Source organism: Eumetopias jubatus, unplaced genomic scaffold (genome assembly GCF_037043125.1).
Source record: "Eumetopias jubatus isolate StellerSeaLion01/CBP00866 unplaced genomic scaffold, mEumJub1_p1.0 scaffold_9, whole genome shotgun sequence".
Taxonomy (NCBI): Eukaryota; Metazoa; Chordata; class Mammalia; order Carnivora; family Otariidae; genus Eumetopias; species Eumetopias jubatus.
The window spans coordinates 31,900,225-31,923,908 of NW_028274815.1; the positions used below are offsets into that span (position 1 = coordinate 31,900,225).

The 23,684-nt window shown below is 44.1% G+C and overlaps 1 protein-coding gene across 1 annotated transcript in view; it reads left to right on the forward strand.

Annotated features, from left to right (window-relative positions):
• Window positions 1-23,684, forward strand: part of GALM (galactose mutarotase) — a 50,996-nt gene that overhangs the window by 3,223 nt on the left and 24,089 nt on the right. The window contains exons 2-4 of the mRNA XM_028117137.2: window positions 7,221-7,375; window positions 11,434-11,640; window positions 16,862-16,943. Of these exons, the coding sequence (XP_027972938.1) occupies window positions 7,221-7,375; window positions 11,434-11,640; window positions 16,862-16,943 (444 nt within the window). The remainder of the gene's footprint in view (window positions 1-7,220; window positions 7,376-11,433; window positions 11,641-16,861; window positions 16,944-23,684) is intronic.

Here is a 23,684-nt window from a genome sequence, read left to right on the forward strand (position 1 = left end):
TCTCTCTCTCCCTCTGTCTCTCATGAATAAATGAATAAAATCTTAAAAAAAAAAAAAGACAAGACACTGAGTAGCTGGGGTGGAGGGTTAAGAAGGAGACTTTATTTTCACTGCATATTCTTTTGGAATATCTGAATATGTAAGTATGATATAAACAAAACAGAGGTAAATCATTTAACGCTACAAGACATGACAGAATATGACAGAGTAGGGGGTTATCTTGACATTACTATGTCCCCAAAACGTTTTGAGCCACACGGAGGAGCTAAGCATGGATAATTCCATGAGATATGGTCCTTTCCTAACTGCCAGGTTAGATGTGAACGCTCTCCAGTTTCCCAGATAGCTTATATAATCTGCCTGGATCATGGCCATGACCAGAGGTCAGAATGGTTCAATTTCTCCCTGGGAAAATTGGATCTTTCTTCTGTAGAATTCTAAAGAGGTAAATCCTAGGATCTTTTAGTTACAGCCTGGAAAAATCAGTAATGCCTCCTATGAATTTTTCTGCCATTTTTTTGTACTTAAAGTACTTAAAAATGCTTTTCATCTTCCTGTCCCACCTACAGTCATTATGACTTCTTTCAAAACCTGTGATGAGACTATTTGCCTGTAAGCCACAGGTATAAACAACCTACCCACACAGTCACCGCCTGCCTGCCCCTTTATCTTCCCCCCAGTCACCACCAAATACCCAGCTATTACTGCCATGAGAGCCATTATGAAAAGAAATAGAAAAAACAGACTTTGTGTTTTTCGAAAACCGCTGTTCATAGCGGGGTGGAGGAAAAGGGAGGGGCTCCGTATTGCAGATGCCCGAGAGTGCCCTTAGAGGAAACATTGAGGATTCCTGGTTTAGATCTCTGCTTTGTCCCTTAAAGCTGTGGGACCTAAGCAAGTTATTTAACCTCCCCAGACTTATTTCCTCACCTAAATTAATGGATAATGATGATTAAATGTGCTACCAGCTGTGATAGTGTCTGGGTAGTGAACAATCAATAGCTTTTATCTCTTTTCCTTCCCTTGCCTCCAAATACCTTCCCTCACACTCCTGGAAACTTTTACTTCACTTAGTTAATACTGAAAAAAGGGCATGAAGATCCATGTGGATAACCAGCAGCCATTGAAAATATATAAAATACTGGGGACAATTAAAATGCTTGTCAATGAAAGTAATGGCTGTTTTCCTCCAAAAGCCAAAGGAAAGTCATTCAGGTTGTAGAACCTTCGCCTGGGATTAGTAGGCACTTTTATTTCAGACTTTAGGGGACTCTGGCTGAAATTTGGGCTGTATGAGGTGGACAGCACAGCTGGAGTCCTTGGGATGGTAGAGGAGTGGAAAGATCCATTAATATATTCGGGCCAGTCCTTTGCCCAGGTAAAGGGACGGACTTTTCCTCTACCCTTTATCCCACGTCAGCAATGGGCTTGATTAAATCATCATTCGTGGCTTGACCTACAAACTTTGCCCTTTTTGCATGGAAAACAGTATTTTCTGCATTTCAAAAATGTCTTTATTTTATCCTTTAAAAGTTTTTAAAAAATATTTATTTATTTGACAGAGAGAGAGAGAGATAGCGAGAGAGGGAACACAAGCAGGGGGAGTGGGGGAGGGAGATGCAGGGCTCCATCCCAGGACCCTGGGATCATGACCTGAGCTGAAGGCAGATGCTAAACAACTGAGCCACCCAGGTGCCCCATATTTTCTGCATTTCAAAAGAAGCTTTTTAGGCTTGTCCTATTCAGAATTTGAGGACTGTCACTTTCTATAATTCTGATTTGATATAAAACTTAGTAACATATCAAGATAGTATAAAATCCATTTGTTCTGAAGAGTTTTTCGGAGACAGTTGGGAGCAGTAGTTTCTGCTGTCTTTATGGTTCAGTCATTGAAAACTTCCTCTAAACCAAGCACTGACAAGTGCTTCTTATCTCCATGGGCTATTTACTGTGGCCAGATAGTGGTCCCTTCTGAGGGAATTCTTGCAAGCCCATGAACCAGCAGCATTGCTGTTGGATTTGTCATTGTCTCCACGGAGAGTTGGGGTTCCGTGTACATTTGTTGAATGGATCAAAGTAGTAATCAAAGATAGATACAGTCAAATAATTTTGAACAAAAATTCTGCTTTTCTTCACGTTTTTGAGCTCCTGAAAAGCAGATGAATGGCCCACATTATACATCATCAGGGAAATGCAGATTAAAATAATAGTGAGGGTTACCAGAATGGCCAAAATCCAGAACACTGACAACCCCAAATGCTGGTGAGGATGTGGGGCAACAGGAAATCTCATTCATTGCTGGTGGGAATGCGAAATGGTACCGCCGCTTTGGGAGACAGTTTGATTGTTTCTTACAAAACCCAACGTACTCTAACCATATGATCAAGCAGTCATGCTTCTTGGTGGTTACTCAAAGTAGTTAAAACCTTATGTCCACACACACACACAAACTTATGTCCACAAAAAAACCTGCACAAAGGTGTTTATAAGCAGCTTTATTCATAATTGCCAAAACAAGCAACCAAGATGTCCTTTAGTAGGTGGACAAATAAACTGGTACATCCAGACAATGGAATATTATTCAATGCTAAAAAGAAATGAACTGTCAAGCCACAAAGAGCCACTAAAGCCCATCTGAAAGGGCTATATACTATCCAATTCCAACTATGACATTCTGAAAAAGGCAAATTTATAGAGACAGTAAAAAGATCTGTGGTTGCCAAGGGCTAGGGGGATGGGAGAGATGAGTAGGCAGAGCACAGAAGATTTTTAGGGCAGCGAAAATACTCTGTATTATAATGATGGATACATATCATTATTCATTTGTCCAAACCCATAGAATGTACAACATCAAGAGAGAGCCCTACTGTTGAACTAGGGACTTTGGGTGATAATGATTATGTCAGTGTGGGTTCATCAACTATTAGAAATGTGTCTCTCTGATGGGGGGGGTGTTGGTAATGGGAGAGGCTATGCATGTGTGGGGACAGGGGATGTATGGGGAATCTGCACTTTCTGCTCAATTTTGCCGTATACCTAAAACTGCTCTAAAAAATAAAGTCTAGGATTCCTGGGTGGCTCAGTCAGTTAAGTGTCTGCCTTCGGCTCAGATCATGATCCCAGGGTCCTGGGATCGAGTCCTGAATGGGGCTCCTTGCTCAGCAGAGAGCCTGCCTCTCTCCCTGCCTCTCCCCCTGCTTGTGCTCTGTCTCACAAATAAATAAATAAAATCTTTTAAAAATAAAGTTACTAAAAAAACAAAAGCAGATGAAGCAAAACCAAGAGAAGTTTTCCTGGCCCATGGGAACTCCTTTTGGTTACCCAGTGTAAGGAGTTTTAAAGCTGCAGCTTCAGAAAGAGAGGAGGGTGGGGAGGGAGGTGGGAGCTGGTGGAGAGGTCAGTCTGGCCTATGCGAAGGGATGGTAGTAAGATCAATTCATCAGAAAGCCTTGTTTTCAAATAATGTGATGCTTCAGAATAAGTCCTTAGGAGCCAGACTGTTCAAATCCAGGTTCTTCTGATAACTAGCTGTGTTTGGGGGCAAGTTACTTAGCCTTTCTGTCCTCAGTTTCCACATCTATAGAAGGAGGGTAATAATACTGTCTAGCTCGTAGAACTATCCTGAAGATGAAATGAGTTAAACGTAGAGCATTTAGAAAGTAGCCGAGCCTTAGGAAGAACTCGGCGTTAGCTATTATGATAGTCCATGAGCAGGACTCTGAGGACCTGCAGGTTAGCAGGGGAGTGAATCAGGAGAGACCTGGAAGAGAATGGTTAATGTTTCACTTGTGCCCAACCGGCTGAGTAATGGGAACCTATGGTCTGTAACTGGCCCTAATGGTTCAAGGTCTGTATCCTGAGAACCCCTCCAGCCATGGTAAAAATTCATATGCTTGAATTGCATACTCTTCTTTTTTTTAAATTTAAATTCAATTAATGAACATATAATATATTAATTGGTTTCAGAGGTAGAGGTCAGTGATTCATCAGTCTTATATAATACCCAGTGCTCATTACATTACATGCTCTCCTTAATGTTTATCACCCAGTTACCCCATCCCTCAAACTTCCCTCCCCTCCAGCAACCCTCAGTTTGTTTCCTATGATTAAGAGTCTCTTATGGTTTGTCTCCCTCTCTGATTTTTGTCTTGTTTTATTTTTTCCTCTCTTCCCTATGATCTTCTGTTTTGTTTCTTAAAGTCCACATATCAGGGAGATCATATGATAATTGTCTTTCTCTGATTGACTTATTTCGCTTAGCATAATACCCTCTAGTTCCATCCACATTGTTGCAAATGGCAAGATTTCACTTTTTTTGATGGCTGGGTAGTATTCCTTTATATATATACACCACATCTTCTTTATCCATCTGTCGATGGACATCTGTCCTGTTTCCATGTTTTGGCTATTGTGGACATTGCTGCTATAAACATGGGGGTGTAGGTGCCCCTTTGGATCACTACATTTGTATCTTTGGGGTAAATACCCAGTAGTGCAATTGCTGGGTTGTATGGTAGTTCTATTTTCAACTTTTTGAGGAACCTCCATACTGTTTTCCAGAGTGGCTGCACCAGCTTGCATTCCCACCAACAGTGTAGGACGGTTCCCCTTTCTCCGCATCCCCGCCAACATCTGTCGTTTCCTGACTTGTTAATTTTAGCCATTCTGACGGGTGTGAGGTGGTTTTTCCCTGAGAATTATATACTCTTCTCATCCACATAGACGGGATGGATACAGAGTACCACAGGAAAGGGGGATGGAATTCCAAGGGCATCTGAGTGAAAAACAGAGTAGACAGTGATGCTAGTGATAATGCAAAAAACAAACTACCTCCAAACCTTAGTCTCTACCATTGTAATCGTATGGTAGAGGAACTTAAAGAGAAGGAAAGATCTATTTAAACATTCCTGTGCACAGACTTGTAAGTAAAAGGGCACAAGCACATTGCTTTTTATAGCCACTAAAAAGCCCCACAACAATTTGCTCATCAGTATGCCATGTAGCATGGTAGGGCGCCTGGGTGACTCAGTCAAGTTAGTGTCTGCCTTCAGCTCAGGTCATGATCCCGGGGTCCTGGGATCGAGCCCTGTGTTGGGCTCCTTGCTCAGCGGGAAGCCTGCTTCTCCCTCCCTCTGCCTGCTGCGTCCCCTGCTTGTGCTCTCTCTCTCTCTTGCTATCTCTCTCTGTCAAATAGATAAACAAAATCTTTAAAAAAAAAAAAGGAATATGGTAGATGGATAGGTAGTCACATGGACAGATCTTAAGGCATTTGATAAATGAGAACTTGCAAAACGATGTGCATAGTACGATCCTCTTTATATAAATATTGCATTTGTGTAATTGTACGTGCTTCTCTATAGTTAATTAAAAAACAAAAAAACTGGAAGTGTATACACCAAACTGTTAGCATTGGTTGTCACTGGGAAGAAGAAGAGTTGAGGCATAAAAGAGGGACTTTCACGTTTTACTCTTTTTTGTTTTTAAAGATTTATTTATTTGTTTGAGAGAGAGAGCGGGTGAGGGGCAGGTAAGGGGCAAAGGGAGAGAGAGAATCTCAAGCAGACTTCTCACTGGGCATGGAGCCTGACGTGGGGCTCTATCTCACAACCCCAAGATCATGATCATGACCTGAGCCAAAATCAAGAGTCAGACACTTAACCAACTGAGTCACCCAGGAGCCCCTTTCATGTTTTACTCTTTATTAAGGTTGCCAGATTTAGCAAACGAAAATACATGAAAATACACCTGATTAAATTTGAATTTCAGATAAATAACAAATGGGGTTTTTTTGGTTGTTTTTTTAAACTTTTTATTTTTTTCTTGTTTTTTAAGATTTTATTTATTTATTTGACAGAGTGATAGAGAGAGCACAAGTAGGCAGAGAGGCAGGCAGAGGGAGAGGGAGAAGCAGGCTCCCCACCAAGTGGGGAGCCCGACGCGGGGCTCAATCCCAGGACCCTGGGATCGTGACCTGAGCTGAAGGCAGACGCTTAACCGACTGAGTCACCCAGGCCCCCATGCTTTTTTAAACTTCTTAAAAAAGTTTTTCTTCATTTATTTAAGTAATCTCTACAGCCAGCTTGGGGCTTGAACTCATGACCCCAAGGTCAAGAGTCACATGCTCTTCTGACTGAGCCAGCCAGGCACCCCAACAAATGGTTTTTCAAGTGTTAAGTATGTCTCATGCATAATAATAATATGGTTGTACTTATTCTAAAAAATTATTTATTGTTTATCTGAAATTCAGATTCAGCTGGGTGTCCTGTATTTCCTCTGACAAGCCTACTCTATACATTTGTTTAATGCTCTTTAAAGGGTAGTTTCATGAAATAATTGTATTATTCTAAAAAAAATAAAAAGAAGAAGAATTCTCAAGACAACACAAATATATGTTTAGGAAATGTTTAGTTAAGGAAATTGGCCTAGAAAAGAGCAGATTACAAAGCAGCATGTAAATTAAGACTCTACTTCTTTATAAAAAGAAGAAGAAAAGCACATGTCTGCACGTACTAAAAGGCAGGAGGCTATACATAAGAATATTAACAATAGTTCCCTCTGGTGATGAGATTAGGATGATTTAAATTTCTTGGGGCACCTGGGTGGCTCAGTCGGTTGCACATCCGACTCTTGGTTTTGGCCTGGTCATGATCTCATGGGTCGTGAGATCCAGCCCCAAGTGGGGCTTTGTGCTCAGTGCAGAGTCTGCTTAAGACTCTCCCTCCCTCTCCTTCCCCTCCCCCGCTCAAATAAATAAATATAAAAAATAAATTTCTTCTTTGTGCTTTATGAAGTTCTTTCACAATGTTTATAAAGAACATGCATTACTTTTGGAAAGGGAAAGTGTCGTGTGTAAAGAACACCATTTTCCTGTGCTCCCCTGAGGAGTTGAATATGCCCAAGTTGGGGGTGCCTGGGTGGCTCAGTCGTTAAGTGGCTGCCTTCGGCTCAGGTCATGATCCCAGGGTCCTGGGATCGAGCCCCGCATCGGGCTCCCTGCTCGGCGGGGAGCCTGCCTCTCCCTCTCCCACTCCCCCTGCTTCTGTTCCCTCTCTTGCTGTGTCTCTCTCTGTCAAATAAATAAATAAAATCTTAAAAAAAAAAAAGAATATGCCCAAGTTGTTCCTACTTTCAGCTGCTCTCAGAAGAAAGGGGTGGGCAGCACTGTGAGCCTCACCCTCGGTTTGAGGTTTTAAAAAACCATTCCATCTCATGTCCTGCAGGCTACCTCCAAAAGCAGCCCTACTTTGGAGCCGTGGTTGGCAGGGTGGCCAACCGAATTGCCAAAGGAACATTCACGTTGGACGGGAAGGAGTATAAACTGGCCATTAACAATGGGCCCAACAGTCTGCATGGAGGAGTCAGAGGGTTTGATAAGGTGAGTCAGGGGCACTGGACAGAGTCCTCACCTGGCGTACTTCACAGAGAACCTTCAAACATACCATCTATTCTCCAGGCTCAATCCTAGGCCCTACAGCAAATGCGTGGGGGAGGTGATAGAGGAAAGAGGCTGATCCAGGGACTCGGGGGGAGCAGATGTGCTGGCCCTGTTCCAGGACCCATCCTTCTGTAGCTCTTCGGACTGTAACAGGCAGGGGAGCCCGGAGTGAAAGGGAAAGACAGGGAATGACTTTCTCCTCGTCGGGATCAGGAAGTCCAGTGGACCTTGGGCGCAACGGAAAAGTGGCTTAAAAGTAGTACCTGCCACTTACTGTACAAGGCATTTGCACATCTTCTCTCTCATGCTTATGAGAGCCCTGCGTTATCGCCAAATGAGAAATCTGAGGGTCTGAAAGGCCATATAACGCCTAGGTTGGGTGGCCTGGCCCACAGCCCTCATTTCTACACATAACCGCTGGTGTAGGTGCTCCCGGTCCAACACACACCCCTGAAACTGCCGCTGAGGCCCCACCCCCACCCCACAGTGTGGTGCCACATCCAGGCGTAGCCTTCCACTGAGGTGCCTCATGCCTCAAAATTACCTCAGATCCTCCCCCAGTTACCTCTTTCCACATTAAAACTCCCATTCCCCAAGTGAATCCCTGGAAAAACAAGGTTCGGACTGCCAGCTGATCAGACAGCTTCTCCCTGAAGTAGAGATGCCTGGTGTGCTTCCTAGCTGTGGGGGAGTCAGAGGGTTAACCCCCCGCGACTCTCTTACTAGTCTAATTTCAGGGAGATAATTTTGGTAGCTAACTCTCCTTTAAATTATAGCCCCTCCCCCGTTTATTTCCTAAAGAAGAGCCAGAAAATACTGGAACGTGTATGGCAGTTAAAGATCACTGTTTCCTCCTTTCTGCCTCTTACTGCCTCCTGTCCTGTTGAAGGAAGTTGGTCACTCTCTTTCCCGTCTCACCGACTTCCTGTCTGTAGCCTAGAACCGCACTGCCCCGTCTCTTCCCTGTTCCTCCGTGAATGGACTCCTCACACCAGGAAGGCATGAAGGCAAGGGGTAGCCTTGGTCCTAGCAGTACTAGGGCAGAGGGTCTCCGTAATATGGCAGGCCCATGGGCAAAGCCCAGCCAGGGGAAGTTAGGCCCAGCTCTGTTCTGACAGGGATTTTCAGAAGAGCCTCAGAACAGCACCTGTTCTGGCTTGGTGCTCTTCCCTCTGTTCCACTGTGGGGTTTTCTGTGGTGTTGCTTCACGTGTGTGCCCTGTAAAAACAGCCCAGTAGTGAGTCAACACATCCTTCAGTGCACTGTGCTTCCTGAGTTCCTTCTGTGAACAGGGCAGCATAATATGGCAGGGATTCCTGAGACTCCCCTATAGCGAGGGAGCCAGACCCTTCGATAAATAGCTGTTCTAGGCAACCAGCCCCCGCATACAGATGCCAGTGGTGTGCTATAGAAACCAGGTGTGGACAGATTCATAGCAACTCAGGAGGGAGGATTGGAACCACCCTTGAAGAAAGAATAGCCTTTCGTTTAGTAAGTAGGTCCTGGAAAAAATGGCTGTGCAGAAGCCCAGAAACGGTGGGGGAAAGACTTGGAATGTTATCCTGGAGATATTGAAAGCTTTTGAACTGTAAGCTTTCGCACAGTGACATGAGCAGTATTGCATGAACTTTGTTTCCAGTTGTGTTTCATCTCAACAATTACTGAACAAATAGCTGGTTTGTAGATACGTCTTTTTCTATTTATATCAACACATTTTTTTTAAAAGATGAAATTTGAATAACTTAACAGGATTAGAAATGGCATATAAGTAGGCCTAGAGATGCAAACGTGGAAATTTTTCAGGAAATTCGGAAAGTGCAGGGTCAGGGATATTCTCCCATGAATAGAAATTGTGTGTTCCACAAAACTATACTTATCTGATAATATTGGTTTACACAAAAAACTTTCCACTGTGTTCTTTCTCTGAAGGACAAGACCTAGGTAGCAATTGAAGAACACTTTATTTCAAATATTTTATTCCTAAAATTTTCCATTTGGGGGATTCTTTTTTCTTTTTTTAATCATGCATATAACCAGCTTTTATATTTTAAGTGTCTTGAAAGTTCAACATTTCTAGGAGATAACTAGGGTGTAAAATTAATTTTTTACTAAGGTCAGTAAATTTATTTCAGATACCAGCTGCTTTCCCATAGGTAAATGCAGAGACCTCCGCTCCTGCTGGGCTCCCCTTCCTGGTAAATGTGGGATCTCTCAACATCAGTGACAGAGATCCAGGCCATGCTAGGAGCAGGTGGGCAGAGCCCGGGCGCAAAGGCCATTCCTGTGACCCCACAGAAATTATTATCTTTCAAGTCTATTTGGAATGACAGTGTTTGGCCTCAACTCTTCTGTTGACAGAAGGAGATTCAAACAAAACATTCACTGAAATGAAGATGTGGATGGTGTCGCCTGCCAGGCCTGAGTTTGAACCCTAGCTCTGTCACTAATGACATGTATGACTTTAAACAAGATTTTTTTACCCCTTTAAACAATGGGCATGGCCCCGCAGCGGGCTCCATGCTCGGCCTGGAGTCTGCTTAAGACTCTCTCTTCCTCTGCTCCTCCCCCTGCTTGTGCATGTGTGCATGTGTGCACTCTCTCTCTCTCTCTCCCTCTCTCTCTCTATATATATATAATAAATAAATAAATCTTAAAAAAAGTTTTAAACAATGAGCATGAAGTATGAAAAGGTTCTACTCAATCCCCCTGGAACATGGGAGGTGGAAGTAGGCAAGGAAACACCACAGAACTCAATTTGCTCATCTGTAAAATGGGGTCATAGTATTAGTTGGAGCGATTTGAAATTGCCAGTGTTCAATTGTTTTGACCTACAAAGATGGTCATTTCATTTGGTTCAACCAAATCTTTACCTTATGAAATGATTTATGTAAAGCACCAGGTCAGTGGCTGGTGAGCACCGAACAAATGGACATCTCCTGTCAGCAAAGACCTCTTGATAGTGACCCCCAGGACTCCCCAGAGGGACTGGGCTCTCTGGACAGTATGTCCTCTGATCGCATAGAATAAGGAAAACAGCTCAGGATCAGACCACTGTCTTCTCAGCTGGAAGAAGCTAGGAAAAACTGTGTTTTTTCTGAGCTCAGCTCTCTCATTGTTAAATGAAGATAGTGGTGCCTACATTGAATCAGCTCTGAGACAGATAAGAGAATTTCTGTGAAGTTCCTAGCAAAGTGTCTTGGCTCATCATGGGCACTCAGGAAATCCTGGTTGTCTCTCCCCTGTAAGGGTAATCTTAAGGACTCTAGGGCAAAGGTGAGAGGAACCACTGTGTGTGAATCAAAAATTCCTATTGCCAAAAGCAAAAAATTCTAGAAGACTTTTCTTCATATTTTTCTTGCCACCCTTAGAACCATATTTTCTAGAATAAGAAGAAAACTTCAAGATCATTTTTTAACCCCTTTATGCCAGGGACTGATGCCCGACATCATACACTGAGCTAGGAACAAACCTGGCCCCCAAATCAGGACTCCTGACATGTGGGCAGAACTCTTCCTAATAGAACAAGTGCCGTCTTACTTGTTTGGAACTCTGCCCAGGGAATATAGAATCTTGGAGCATTTTTTATAAATATTCATAAGTAGTACTTCCCTGGGAAAGAGGGGCTGATTTATTACGGTCGTTTTTTAAATACCATTAGCAGATTTTGCTATATGACGTTTATCAGAATGGGGCATCAAGATAAAAAAAAAAAACTTTTAAAGAAGGGGAAGAAGAAAATATTGTAGACACATACATATACGTTTAAAGAGAAAGAGTATGGGGAATATGAGTAGGTAAAGAGAAAGAAAAAAATTTTCTCTCAAGATCTTTTTTGTATAAAACAAAATTTTACAACAATTAAAATCCAAGCTATTACTCAAACATCTTGAAGATCATATAACCATTTCTCTTCCTAGAATTAGCTAGCTTTAAATATTGAAACGTGGCATTTAGCTCGAGATTGCAATGACTTAACAGCTTTGAAAACACTTTTCTAGGTCCTCTGGACCCCTCGGATGCTGTCAAATGGTGTCCAGTTCTCAAGAGTCAGTCCAGATGGTGAGGAAGGTTACCCTGGAGAGCTGAAAGTCTGGGTGACATACACGCTGGATGGTGGGGAGCTTATGATCAACTATCGAGCCCAGGCCAGTCGGACCACACCAGTCAATCTGACCAACCATTCTTACTTCAACCTGGCAGGCCAGGTAAGTGGACTTTCCTCAGCTCTCCTTCTGTAGCATAAACGGTAACTTGCCCCTCTCTCCTGCCATGTGCCTTGTGAAATGACCTGGGGAGTGGCTGGAGAGACCAACCCAGGACGGAATTACTCTTGCAATGGGGTCAACCCTGGCGTTGAAGAGAAATGGCTAGCAAAGCTGCGGACTCATAGTAGGTGCTCAATAAATGGAAGTTATAGAGAAAGACAGAATGAGTACATTGTATTACCCAGAGAATTATCTCTTTCCCACATGTTCAGACAAGGAACCAGCTATTTCAAGAACTCCCTTTCATCTCACTGTAACATGAGCTTACATTTGCTTCCTCATTCCACTCCTACCCCTAAAAGTTTCCAGTTAAGGCACTTTCCATCCTTGGAATTTTAAAAATGGGCTTGGCTCAGCCCCTTTAGACATGCTGCCAACATTTGTATGCCTCCAGCATGTAGCCCACCGTCAAGAGTGCTATAGAGACACTCCTCACCCCTCAGGTAATCCCCTCTACACTACCTTATTCCCTCCTGATGGTAATATTTGAGCTTGTTGAGGAGGCTGTTACATGAGGCAGAGAGTAGAAAGTTTAGCTAAACTCTGTAGACTCTATCTATTACTTCCTCTTCATCTAAAAAGCTCATCATTGTCTACTATACTTGAATCGCTTTGGCATGATTTCCTACCACAAGATGATGTTCACAGCCAACTAGTAATATCTTGCATTTTTACACTCTTTTAGGAGTCCGCTGACGATGTGCTGCTTTTTTTTCTAGGATCTTTCCAAATAGCACAAATTAATTGGTTCTTATGTAATTTCCGAAGTTCTCCCCTTAAAAATAAAGAAGAAAATTCTAAACTTGCCTATTGCTTATCCTCAGAAACTTCCACTGTCCTCCTTAAGATCTTAAAAGACTGGGGCACCTGGGTGGCTCAGGCGGTTAAGCGTCTGCCTTCAGCTCCCGTCTTGACCCCGGGGGTCCTGGGAGCCTGCTTCTCCCTCCCCCTCTCCCTCTGTCTGCCGCTCCCCCTGCTGTGCTCTCTCTCTCTCACTGTGTGTGTCAAATAAATAAATAAAATCTTTAAAAAAAAAAATCTTAAAGACAAACCAAAAACCAAAACCAAAACAAACATGCCCAGCCATAGGAGGCTCTGCAATACTGTTCATAAAGACCCTACCTTTCCTAATAAGTTCAGAAAGAAACTATTGGTGGTTTTTTATAGGTAGTAGATCATGGTGATTTTTTACTATTTTCCACATTTTTGTATACTTAGGACATCCGATTTTATAATCTAAAGAAATAGATTCAGATATGGAAATTATACATTAAATATGTAACTATCTTCTGATGTATTCCAATCAAGGAGACAAAATGGGAATGCAGGTTCACTAAGGCTCTGTCCATTTACCAGGCAGGAGGACCCTTGCAGATCACAGACCCACCCACAGGGGTAGTCAATGTTAACTCCCTTCTGTCTACTGTCTTAGTGAGTGCAACTGGAATCCACAGCCACTAGCTTCAGGGTTGAGGATGGGAGAGGGCCATTAGCCCTTTGGGGCCCTTTGATGAGAGTGGGTGGTCACTCACCAGGCCTGGGGTCCAGGGGCCTCTGCATCTTCAGAATATCTCTTACCCTACCCAGAGAAGCATTATTATGTGTCTTAAACCCTCCCCAGGGAAATAACTCAAAACTTGATCATTTAAGGTGGTCAGCTCATCTTAATGTATTTTTGCTTGTTGCTTGTTTATTTCTTTTTTAAATTTAATAAGCAATATGTTTGTTCTACCTGGGGCCAAATTTTGACTCATCACTTCTAAGATTGAGTGTTGATGGCCTGGGGGGAGGAGAGAACTGTGTTTTTCAAAGAATGGAAAAGGTATACGGGTTGCAGGTTGTTTGAGCTTTGTTGTTCTTGTTCCTTACTTACCTAACCCCGAACGGGGCAATGGAGCAGCCTGGGGGGAGTTTGAGATGAAAGGCAATAGTGGGGTTCCAGCCTGACTGGAGAGGTACGTCAGCAAAGACCCAGGTTCTTCCATCTTCCCATTCTGCCTCTTTAGTGTTTTGGCTCTTGTCTTCGGGCTCATTGTCTCCTGGCCACAAGATGGTTTTGACCTGCAGCTCCAGGAATCATGTCTTCGTGTAGTCACACCCAGAGGCAAAAAAAGAGCCTATTCCTTTTTTTCATATCTCTAATGTTCCATTTTTAAGAATAAACAAAACTTTTCCCAGAGGCTCTCCAGCAGCCTTTGCCTCCCAGTTCATGCGCGAGAAGTGTGTCCCATGCCCTGCCTAACCGAGTACCAGCAAGGGAATTGGACCACTCGGTGGGATTAGGGAGGGCGTCCTTTACCCTGAGCATATGACCCTAGCACAGGACGAGTCAACAAGTCAGCGCTCTGCCAGGGGCAAACAAGGGTGCCAGGAAGGGAGTTGCAGTGGCTTGGGGGAGTACTCGAGTGTCGGTGCTGCCCTGCAGAGGGTCAGGAGAGCTGAATGAAGGCGGTCCTAGTGGCAACGCACGGAGAGGTCTATAAAGCCCCCAGCAGGCCACAAAGGGCTTTATAAATGGTTAATGTTCCGAAATAGTAGCAGCTGAGCAAAGCTAACCAAAACCAACAGTGAACCCAGAGATGGGCCTCAAGAGCTGTTGGTGGATCAGCCTTCCTTGCCAGGTTTTCATCAGCCTAGAAAGGAAATGAATCCAGCAGGAATATTCCACCAGAGTGGATCATTGAATTATTCCAGGTCAGAAGAATGGTAAAATGAAGCCTGCTTCCCTTTCATAAAGGAACATAGGTGCCGCTTGGTGACCCAATGCATTAAGGGAGTGGCTCTCTCGTAAATGTTCTTTTCCTTCTCCCCCAACCCAGGCTTCTTCCTAACCTCTCAGACTCATCAGTTTATTTGGTGTGTGATTGAATCATTTTTTTCCTGCCCTAGTGCTACAAAACAAACAAAAAAAGGAAATTCCTGAGCAGCTTTATTCATAATAGTAAAAATACTGGAAACAAGCAACAGTCTACCAAATATTCGTACAATGGAATACTACTCAACCTTCGGCTGAGCATCAAGTGGATAGAGCCAAGGAAACAGTCCCCAGTTCTCTTCCCTCATCTCTGCTCCCCTCAGGCCCAGAGGCCTCTTCGGTGCTGGCAGGACCCCTGAGGCATGAGGGGATGGGAGTAGGGAGAGCCCGCCAGGAGAGACCCCCCTCTAGTCTAGAGCTGCTGTAGGTGGTGGTGCAGACCCCTCCCATTTTGGACCTCCCTTCTCAGGTCAGAACAGGGACCAAACGAGTGACTAAGGTAGAGATTATGGGAGCAGAGGAGAGGCCTCTGCCCTGGCCTTGTCTTCAGTCCCCTCCTACCCCTGCGCATGTGTATGCGCCGGGAGGGCACAAGACCAGGGCAGTTCTTGAGGAACAGAGCCTCCTCGGAGTGTAATTAAAGCAATTTCTGGCCTGTTTAGACATAGATTCTCATGGTCTCTAAAATCCTGGTATTTCTCCTCAGGATGACTCCATTTGATTGTGTGGGCCTAAGTCTTTCTTTCTTTTTTTTTTTTTTTAAGATTTTATTTATTTATTTGAGAGAGAGAATGAGAGATAGAGAGCACGAGAGGGAAGAGGGTCAGAGGGAGAAGCAGACTCCCCGCTGAGCAGGGAGCCCGATGTGGGACTCGATCCCGGGACTCCAGGATCATGACCTGAGCCGAAGGCAGTCGCTCAATCAACTGAGCCACCCAGGTGCCCCGGCCTAAGTCTTTCTGACTAGAGGATCTGTTTCGGTTAACCCACAGGGCTCTGCCTCCCTCTGCCTGCTTCTCAATTACCCAGCCTAGCTTTCAGTTTAGCTTAGCTCGGAGTTTCTCAACCCGAGCACATTGACATGTTGGGTCAGACAATATCTTTGTTGCAGGGCTGTGCATTATAGGGCATTGGGCAGAATTCCTGGCCTCTTCCCATTAGATGCCAGTAGCATTACCACCTCCAGTCATGACAATCAAAAATGTCTCCAGAACATTGTCAAATTTTGCCCTACGGCAAGATCATCCCCAGTTGAGAAGCACTAGTTGAGCTTAGTTTTGAGCATTCACCAAGGAGAAACCTTCTCCAGGGGAACCTGGTTCCCCTTCCATGACTTCTGCTGTGAAGCTTGAAAATACACTATTCAAATATAATCCTTTTTATCAGAAACCTGTATGTATCCTTGCCAATTTGCAAGCAGCACAACATAGCTTTACTAAACTGTCCTTCACAAACAGCCTGGAAAAGGTGGAAAAGGAGCATCATTGGCCTGTTTTACCCTGAAGGACAAGAGATTCTAGGCTAAGTGATTTCCCTGGGGCCACTCGATGAGAGCCAGAACTAGACCCCGGGCCTGCTGGCTACTGACCCGTCTTTGGCTCCCCCCGGGAAGGCAGGCCACATCTTTAATGGAAGAGATGAGCGAGCTCCCGAATGCAGGAACTCTACTTCTGACCGCCTGGCTTCTGTCCTGTGCTAGAGAGTGGGTCCTCTGGGTGGGAGCTGGGCCAGAGAAGGGGGACAGGGTACCCTACCTCCAAGCCTGGAGGCAAGATGTTGGCCATCCAGCACTTGCGTGTTCCAGGTCAACAACTCTTGCTCTTCTGTTTGCCTAGCACGTGGGGAGAGTGGGAGAAACCCCTCTGTTAATAAGCCAAAGTCGAAAAGTCTTTCAAACCACTGATGTCTCTCTGACTTTTCACACTCGTAATTCCACTTAGACAAGAAGATGCATGCTGGGGTCACCCTCAAAAACTTCTTTCAAATGTATCAGTTGCAATGTTGAGGACCTATCTACCTACACTTAAATGAACATATTAATCGTCGCCATAGGTCAAATGGGATTTCTAAAGTATTTGTCAATGCCTGAAAACATTTCCGTGGAGAAGTTAGAAAAATACCTGGGGCGCCTCGGTCGCTCAAGTGGTTAAGTGTCCAACTCTTGATTTCCGCTCAGGTCATGATCTCAGGGTCATGGGATCGAGCCCTGCGTGGGGCTCCTCGCTGAGCGCTGAGCGTGGAAACTGCTTGGGATTCTCTCTCTCTCTTCCTCTGTCCCTCCCTCCACCCCACCTCCCAGCTCACGTGCTCTCTCTCTCAAATAAATAAATCTTAAAAAAAAAAGCAAAAATACAAAATAAGACTAAGCATTAGATCTTCTTTTCTTTCTCTCTCTTTCTGTCCCAGGGTTCCCCAAACATATACGACCATGAAGTCATTATAGAGGCTGATGCCTTTTTGCCTGTGGATGAAACCCTGATTCCTACAGGTTGGTGAACTTCAACGTTTTTACGGGAATGCAGAGCTGGGGTGTGATTGGGAGAGTACTGAAACCTCATTTACCTAAATTTATTTTCTCTGTTGGCCCGCCAAATTGCCTATAATTACCGTGATTAGTCATTTATGTGGGTTAAGGTTGGGTGACCATATAATTAAACACCCAAGCCAGGACACTTTTGAGAGGGAAAGGGGATGCTATTAATAATTAAGCTGGGGCAACTGGGCAGTTCTAAACAAACTGGGTCAGACGGCGATCCTAGCTGAGCCGTAGACCGCAAGAGTTCTCTGCTAAAATGTAAATCAGGTACTTCTTAGCACCTCAGCGGAGCTAAATTTACCTCAGCATTACCTCCCCAGTGCAGGACACTGACAGAACACAACGTGGTTTTAGATGGAGGAGGAAAGGTTGGACCCTGAGGAAGACAATGCATGTGTCACCTCTGAGACACAGTTGGGGGGATGGGGTAGCATGGAGAGTCCAAAGTATCAAAAGGGAAGGTGAGGTGTTACCAAACTCAAGCCTTATGGGTGTGTGTGTGTGTCTGTGTGTGTGGTGCGCCTCCTAGGTTAACTGGATTGAGATCATCTTGGTTGTTATTATTTGTGAGCAAAACTACCTTAGTACAAATAGGCAAATCCATAGCTCCATAGAGATAGAAAGTACATTAGGAGGTTGCCAGGGGTTGGGGACAAAGGGAATGGAGAGTGACAATTGGTACAAGATTTTTTTGGTAGGGGGTGATGAAAGATTCTGGAATTAGATAGTGGTGATGGTAATATCCTGTAAATATGCTAAACATCTGTAAATATACTAAACACTACTAACCTGTGTACTTTAAAAGGGTGAATTTTGTGGTATGGGATTATATCTCAATTAAAAACAAGAAAGAAAGGAAGAAACAAACCAAACAAACTTGGTTTCTGTGTTGTCTCGAGGATTAAGTGGTGTAGATTTGTACTAGATTGCAGGTGCACTGCCATCTGCCTCCAGGGGACAGACGGATGACAGCAAGGTGGCTTGCAGGGGTGCTGTTATTTGTGGCAGCTTATAGAAATTCACTTGAGGTAATTACCCCAAAGCAGTAGATAAATATTCTTATTTGGATTTCATTAAAATCAGAGCTGAGGGGGCGCCTGGCTGGCTCAGTCGTTAAGCGTCTGCCTTCGGCTCCGGTCATGATCCCAGGGTCCTGGGATCGAGCCCCGCGTCGGGCTCCCTGCTCAGTGGAGAGCCTGCTTCTCCCGCTCCCACTCCCCCTGCTTGTGTCCCCTCTCTTGCTGTGTCTCTCTCTGTCAAATAAATAAAATCTTTAAAAAAAAATCAGAGCTGAGGTAAGTGTAGAAGGCTTAGCCAGAGAAAACCAAAGTAAACAAAAGCAGAGGATGAAGGGAAAGAAGAGCAGAAATCCAGAACCACACAAACACTTTTGCATGAGCTCCCCTTCCCCTGGGAAGAAGGGCTGCTGCCTGCTGCCCCTTGCTTGGCTGGCCAAGATCTCCTGCCTGTGTGACAGCGACTTAGAGGTGCTAGGTCAGAGCCCCTTTGTCAGAGCCCTGTTGTCTTGTGTTCCGCTCTCTTAGGCATCCGTTCAGAGTTCCAGCCTTCCATCACCCCATTTGCTGGCAGCTACTCGTGGAAGGTCAGGAAGGCCTTTCCCCGTTCCCACCCCCTGGAAGGGTGCTACTACTTTGCTTGTCTCCTCTGCTAGTAAAGAGCTTAGAATGACAGAATATGAGCACTCTGAAGCCAAGGGCATCATCATAAGTAATCAAGTTTTACATCACCACTAATAAGATGTATTGTACCCTCCTCATATGATGTCCTGGAAAAGCACATCATCTGTGTCATATTCTGTCAGAAATGCCTAACCTCATTCCATTCAGGAGAAGGCATCACGTGAACCCAGTTGAGGGACAGTCTACAAAATAATTAAGCAGTACTCTTCAGGAGTGTCAAGGTCATGGTGGCCTTGAAGCAAGACTGAAGAATGGTCACAGAAGAGACTAAGAATATAAGGACAACTAAATGCAATGGGAGATCCTGGACTGGATCCTGAGCCAGAAAGAGGACGTTGGTGGGAACACTGGTGAAATTCTAGGGAGGCGTGTAGTTAATAGTATTGAACCAGTGTTAATTTCTTAGTTGTGATCATTGCACCATGGTTATCTATGATGTTAACATTGGGGAAAGGACAGGTATACAGAGATGTACTTTTTTTTTTTTAAGATTTTATTTTTAAGAAATCTCTACCCCCAACGTGGGGCTCAGACTCACAATCCTGAGATCAAGAGTTGCACGCCGTACTGACTGAGCCAGCCAGGCACCCCCAGGGATGTACTATTTTTGTAACCTCTCTGATGTCTAAAATTATTTCAAATTTTTTATTTTTTTTAATTTTTTTTAAAGATTTTATTTATTTATTTGAGAGAGAGAATGAGAGAGAGAGTGAGCACATGAGAGGGGGAGGGTCAGAGGGAGAAGCAGACTCCCCGCTGAGCAGGGAGCCCGATGTGGGACTCGATCCCGGGACTCCAGGATCATGACCTGAGCCGAAGGCAGTCGCTTAACCAACTGAGCCACCCAGGCGCCCTAAAATTATTTCAAATTTTTTAAAAAAAATTTTAAAAAGCCCAGGGCTCCAAGTAATATATTATTTTTAATTTTCCTGGACACTTGCCTTTATTTATAGGTAAGGGCTTTTGTTTTATTTGGGCGTCTTTAAAATAATGGGGTTGTGTTTATGGCCACTAGTTCAAAATTTGTATGAGGAAAATGGTAAGAATGTGAGCCTGCATACTAAGCAGCAACTTCTGTGAACAGCAGGAATTAGAAACCCATCAATATAGGGACTACAGAGCTAATTAGAATAATAACGAGAAATCAAGATAAATGGATTAAAAATTTGTGCATCGCAGTTTTCCTTGCTCCAGGGCTGGGATTAAAGGCTTTCACATTTGTCTTGGTAACATGTGTCATCTTCTGATATTTGCGTGACTCAGCGTGAGGATGAGTAAGCCGGCCCATCCTATCCTAGATGCTGCAGGATTGCATTAGAACTCCATATTGTGAACTCCAAAGGGAAAATGGTGGCGGCTGCTGGTTTGCGACCGAAAAGGAAGAAAATGAATTCAGGAGCTTCTAGGTGGAGGTGATGAAATTAGTGCATATTTATAAAATCTTATGTTGTCCTGTTGCATTTTGATCAGATGAAAATCACAAAAATGTGTAACTCATGCCGTGTAAAGAGTATTTGTCGGGGCGCCTGGGTGGCTCAGCTGGTTAAGCGACTGCCTTCGGCTCAGGTCATGATCCTGGAGTCCCGGGATCGAGTCCCGCATCGGGCTCCCTGCTCAGCGGGGAGTCTGCTTCTCCCTCTGACCCTCTTCCCTCTCGTGCTCTCTATCTCTCATTCTCTCCCTCTCAAATAAATAAATAAAATCTTAAAAAAAAAAGATTATTTGTCATGATGGTAAGAGAGAATTGTGGCAAAGCACCATAGAGCTCAGAAAACTCATGGTCAGCTCAGGTCTGCACTGTGAATGGTTTTAGGATCAAATTCTATACTTTGTACTAATTTTGAACACCTGTGAAGCTGAATAGGGCTGTAAGGGCTCTGGACCCTGGGAGGCAAGAGCCCTGGTTTTGGTCTGGGCTCTGCTGTTAACTCGCTAGGCAGCCTTCAGTGTTTGTGTAATGCTTTAATATTTAACTTCCCTACGCCCTCATTTCCTTTTCTGCAAATGGGAGGGATGTTGAACTCAATCCAATATTATGGACCTGTAAATTTTCTTTAAAAAATAATTTGAGAGACTTACATGGGGTTGCCCAACTTTTCATTTTGCCAAGTTAGAGAGCGATCATAAATATAGGGCTATTAAAACTAATGGGAATGTATGTATATATATTTCAATTAAAAAAATAATTTAAACTAACCGAGGTAATAATGAGGAACAGAAATAAATAGACTAGTGGTGCCTGGCTGGTTTAGTCAGTAGGGCATGTGACTCTCAATCTTGAGATCCTGAGTTCAAATCCCATGTTGGGCGTGGAGCCTATTGGGAAAAAAAAAGAGGAAGAAATAGACTACATTTATTTTTTTCTAAAACCCAAGCTGCCATTTATAATCACCATCTTTTTATAAAAGAAAATATTTTAACAGCACAAAAGTGGGGAAATTTTAATCTCAGAATAAAGAACACCCCTTTAAATTGAATTCATCTTGCTTTTTAAAGAAATGTGATAGGTTATCCAAATATATCTCTGTTTTCTGTAGACCAATAAAAATGTTATCATGGACTCATGATTGTAAACCAGTAATTGGTCTGAAAGATCACTTGAAGTGCTTACATTCCATGATTCTATAAGGCTCTTATTATAACATCTTACTGCTATTTTTCTGCCACCCTTCAAATCCATTAGAACTCTGCCATGAAAGCAGATAAGTTGCAACAACTTCAGAGCACGTACAAAAATCCCTAAGTCTCTTTTACCTTCCATACATTAGCCAGTCCAACAGAGGTTATGTCTGTTTGCCCAGTGACACTTCAACTGAAATTATAGGGTTGTTTCTTCCTCCCCTTTGTCAGAAATGTGTGAGAAACAAATGAATTGTGTGTTTGCTTCGGCACTGCCTCCAGAAATGGGCGGTCACTTCCACTCTGCCCTGCCCTGATGGAAGAATTCACATGTCTGACCCTCTTTCAGCCAAGAACAGATCTCTGGGAGCCCAGATTTCATCGGATTCTTAACCCTGACCCAAAGCCCATGAGTGTGTGGCTTAACTCTGAGACCAGTCCAAAGTCATTTGGTCATTTGGAAATGCCTCCCCTCTGCTGCTGGGCTCACCAGGAATGGACAGTCTAGTGAAGGAGTCAGCCAGAATATTATCCATTCACCTGGCAAATGTCAGGATAGATGGAACTCAGAGACTTGCTTCAGAGGAAAAGCGCGGCCTGGGGGCTCCCAGATGGAGGAGATGCGAGTTAAATAAAACCTGCAAGGGCAAGTGGAGATTTGTCAGGCAACGAGGAGAAAGGTGTTCTGGGTAGAGATGAACAAGGAAAGGGAGTGCAGGAACAGCAGGACTATGCCCAGGAAAGCGCTGCACTTCTGAAGGATCCGGGGCGTGCTCTCAGTGGCAGAAAACCAACGGGTGCAGAGGGGTTGGCTGGGACCATGTCAGATCTGCACCAGGCCCTCGTGTGGCTGCAATCCTGGATGGCTCTGGATGGCCCTGGATGACCCTAGGCTGGCCTAGAGTTCAAGGCTGATCTACACAGGGCAGACTCACAGGTGTACCTGAGTCCAGTCTTAAACTTCCGGACATTGAGCCAGAAGTGGACTGAACCACAAGGCCACTTCCTTGAGGCATATAAGAAACCCGTTAGACCAGTCACACTCGGTTAAGAGTTCTGGGGATTGATATGCAGTATTAGAGATTGTGGTTGTACTGAATTGAGAAAAAGGAAGATACTGTTTATTTGTGAGGTGAGGTGAAGGTTTATGATAATAATAGCTAACATTTAAGAGAGGATTTATAAATGGTAATCCATACCAGAATCCTATAACGATTCTTATTTAACAGATAGAGAACCTGGAATCTGAGAAGTGTCAGTAACTTACTGGGGATTACCCAGTTAACAAGTGGTGGGAAGCTGGGATTCAAACCTAGGGAGACTGGTATTCAAACTCAGGCTCTTCACTACACCCGTACTCTGCAGACCCTACCGTGTGGTTAGATGTTGAGAAGGGTTCTGGGATGGGGTGGGTGGGAGAGGAAAGAAAAGTCATTTCTTGATGATATAGATAGACAAGATCACCATGTGGTCATGACATGGGTACAAAGCCAGAAAAAAAAAAAGCTGCCTTCAACAGTTGTCAGTTCTCATTTCTTTTCTACCTTTTATAGAAGTAGCCTTATAGCTTCTCTCTTTTCCTCCCTTTATTTTGACCTTTCTGCAAAGAAAGCAGAAAACAAGTTATATTGGAAAGAGGAGGGAAAAAGAAAGGCAAAGATGGAGCGTTAAGAGGCTTGCCTGAGAGTAAAGAGCATGAGTGGAAGTGCCTGGTCGTGTTAGACTGGCCAGGAAGGGAATGTGGAAAAGGAACAACTCTAGAACAGTCCAGTTTAAAGCTCAGAATTATTCTGCGCGCCCCTCAGTAACCTCGGAGGTCATTGCGCTGTTGCAATGTCAGACCTTGTTTGGTGATGCATCCCTTGTCCTGCTTGTTTTCAGTTTTCTCACCTGAGCAGGCTATTGTTGCAGATCTACCGTCTTCCACTGGTCATCTCTGTTGAAGGGGGTAGGAAGTTCACCAACAGAGTAGAAGAAAAGCTTCACTGTGTACCTGGGTAGCTTTTGGTCATCTGGTATTCACTTACAATGAGATGCCTCATTTAACTAGCAGGGTGCTGGGCAGTGAGTTCATTCTAGACCCTTTGGCTCTCCCTGGCTTTCCCTGGGGCTGCTGCCTGGTCGCAGGGAGCCCGGCAGAGGTTGGCGGGCCACGTTGGTCTCCTTGTGTGTGAATGCCTTTTACTCTACCATCAAATATTTTGGGCACCATCCCCCATCCTCTGCTTTCCACCCCAAATCCTTGTGTCTTTGGGTTTTTTTAGATTTCTTATTTTAGGGTCATAAAAATCCTCATTGTTTTTACTTGGAACTCCCAGAGAGAAAAGTCTCTGTTATCATCATTGTACAAAAAAAGAAACTGAGAACTCCTTAC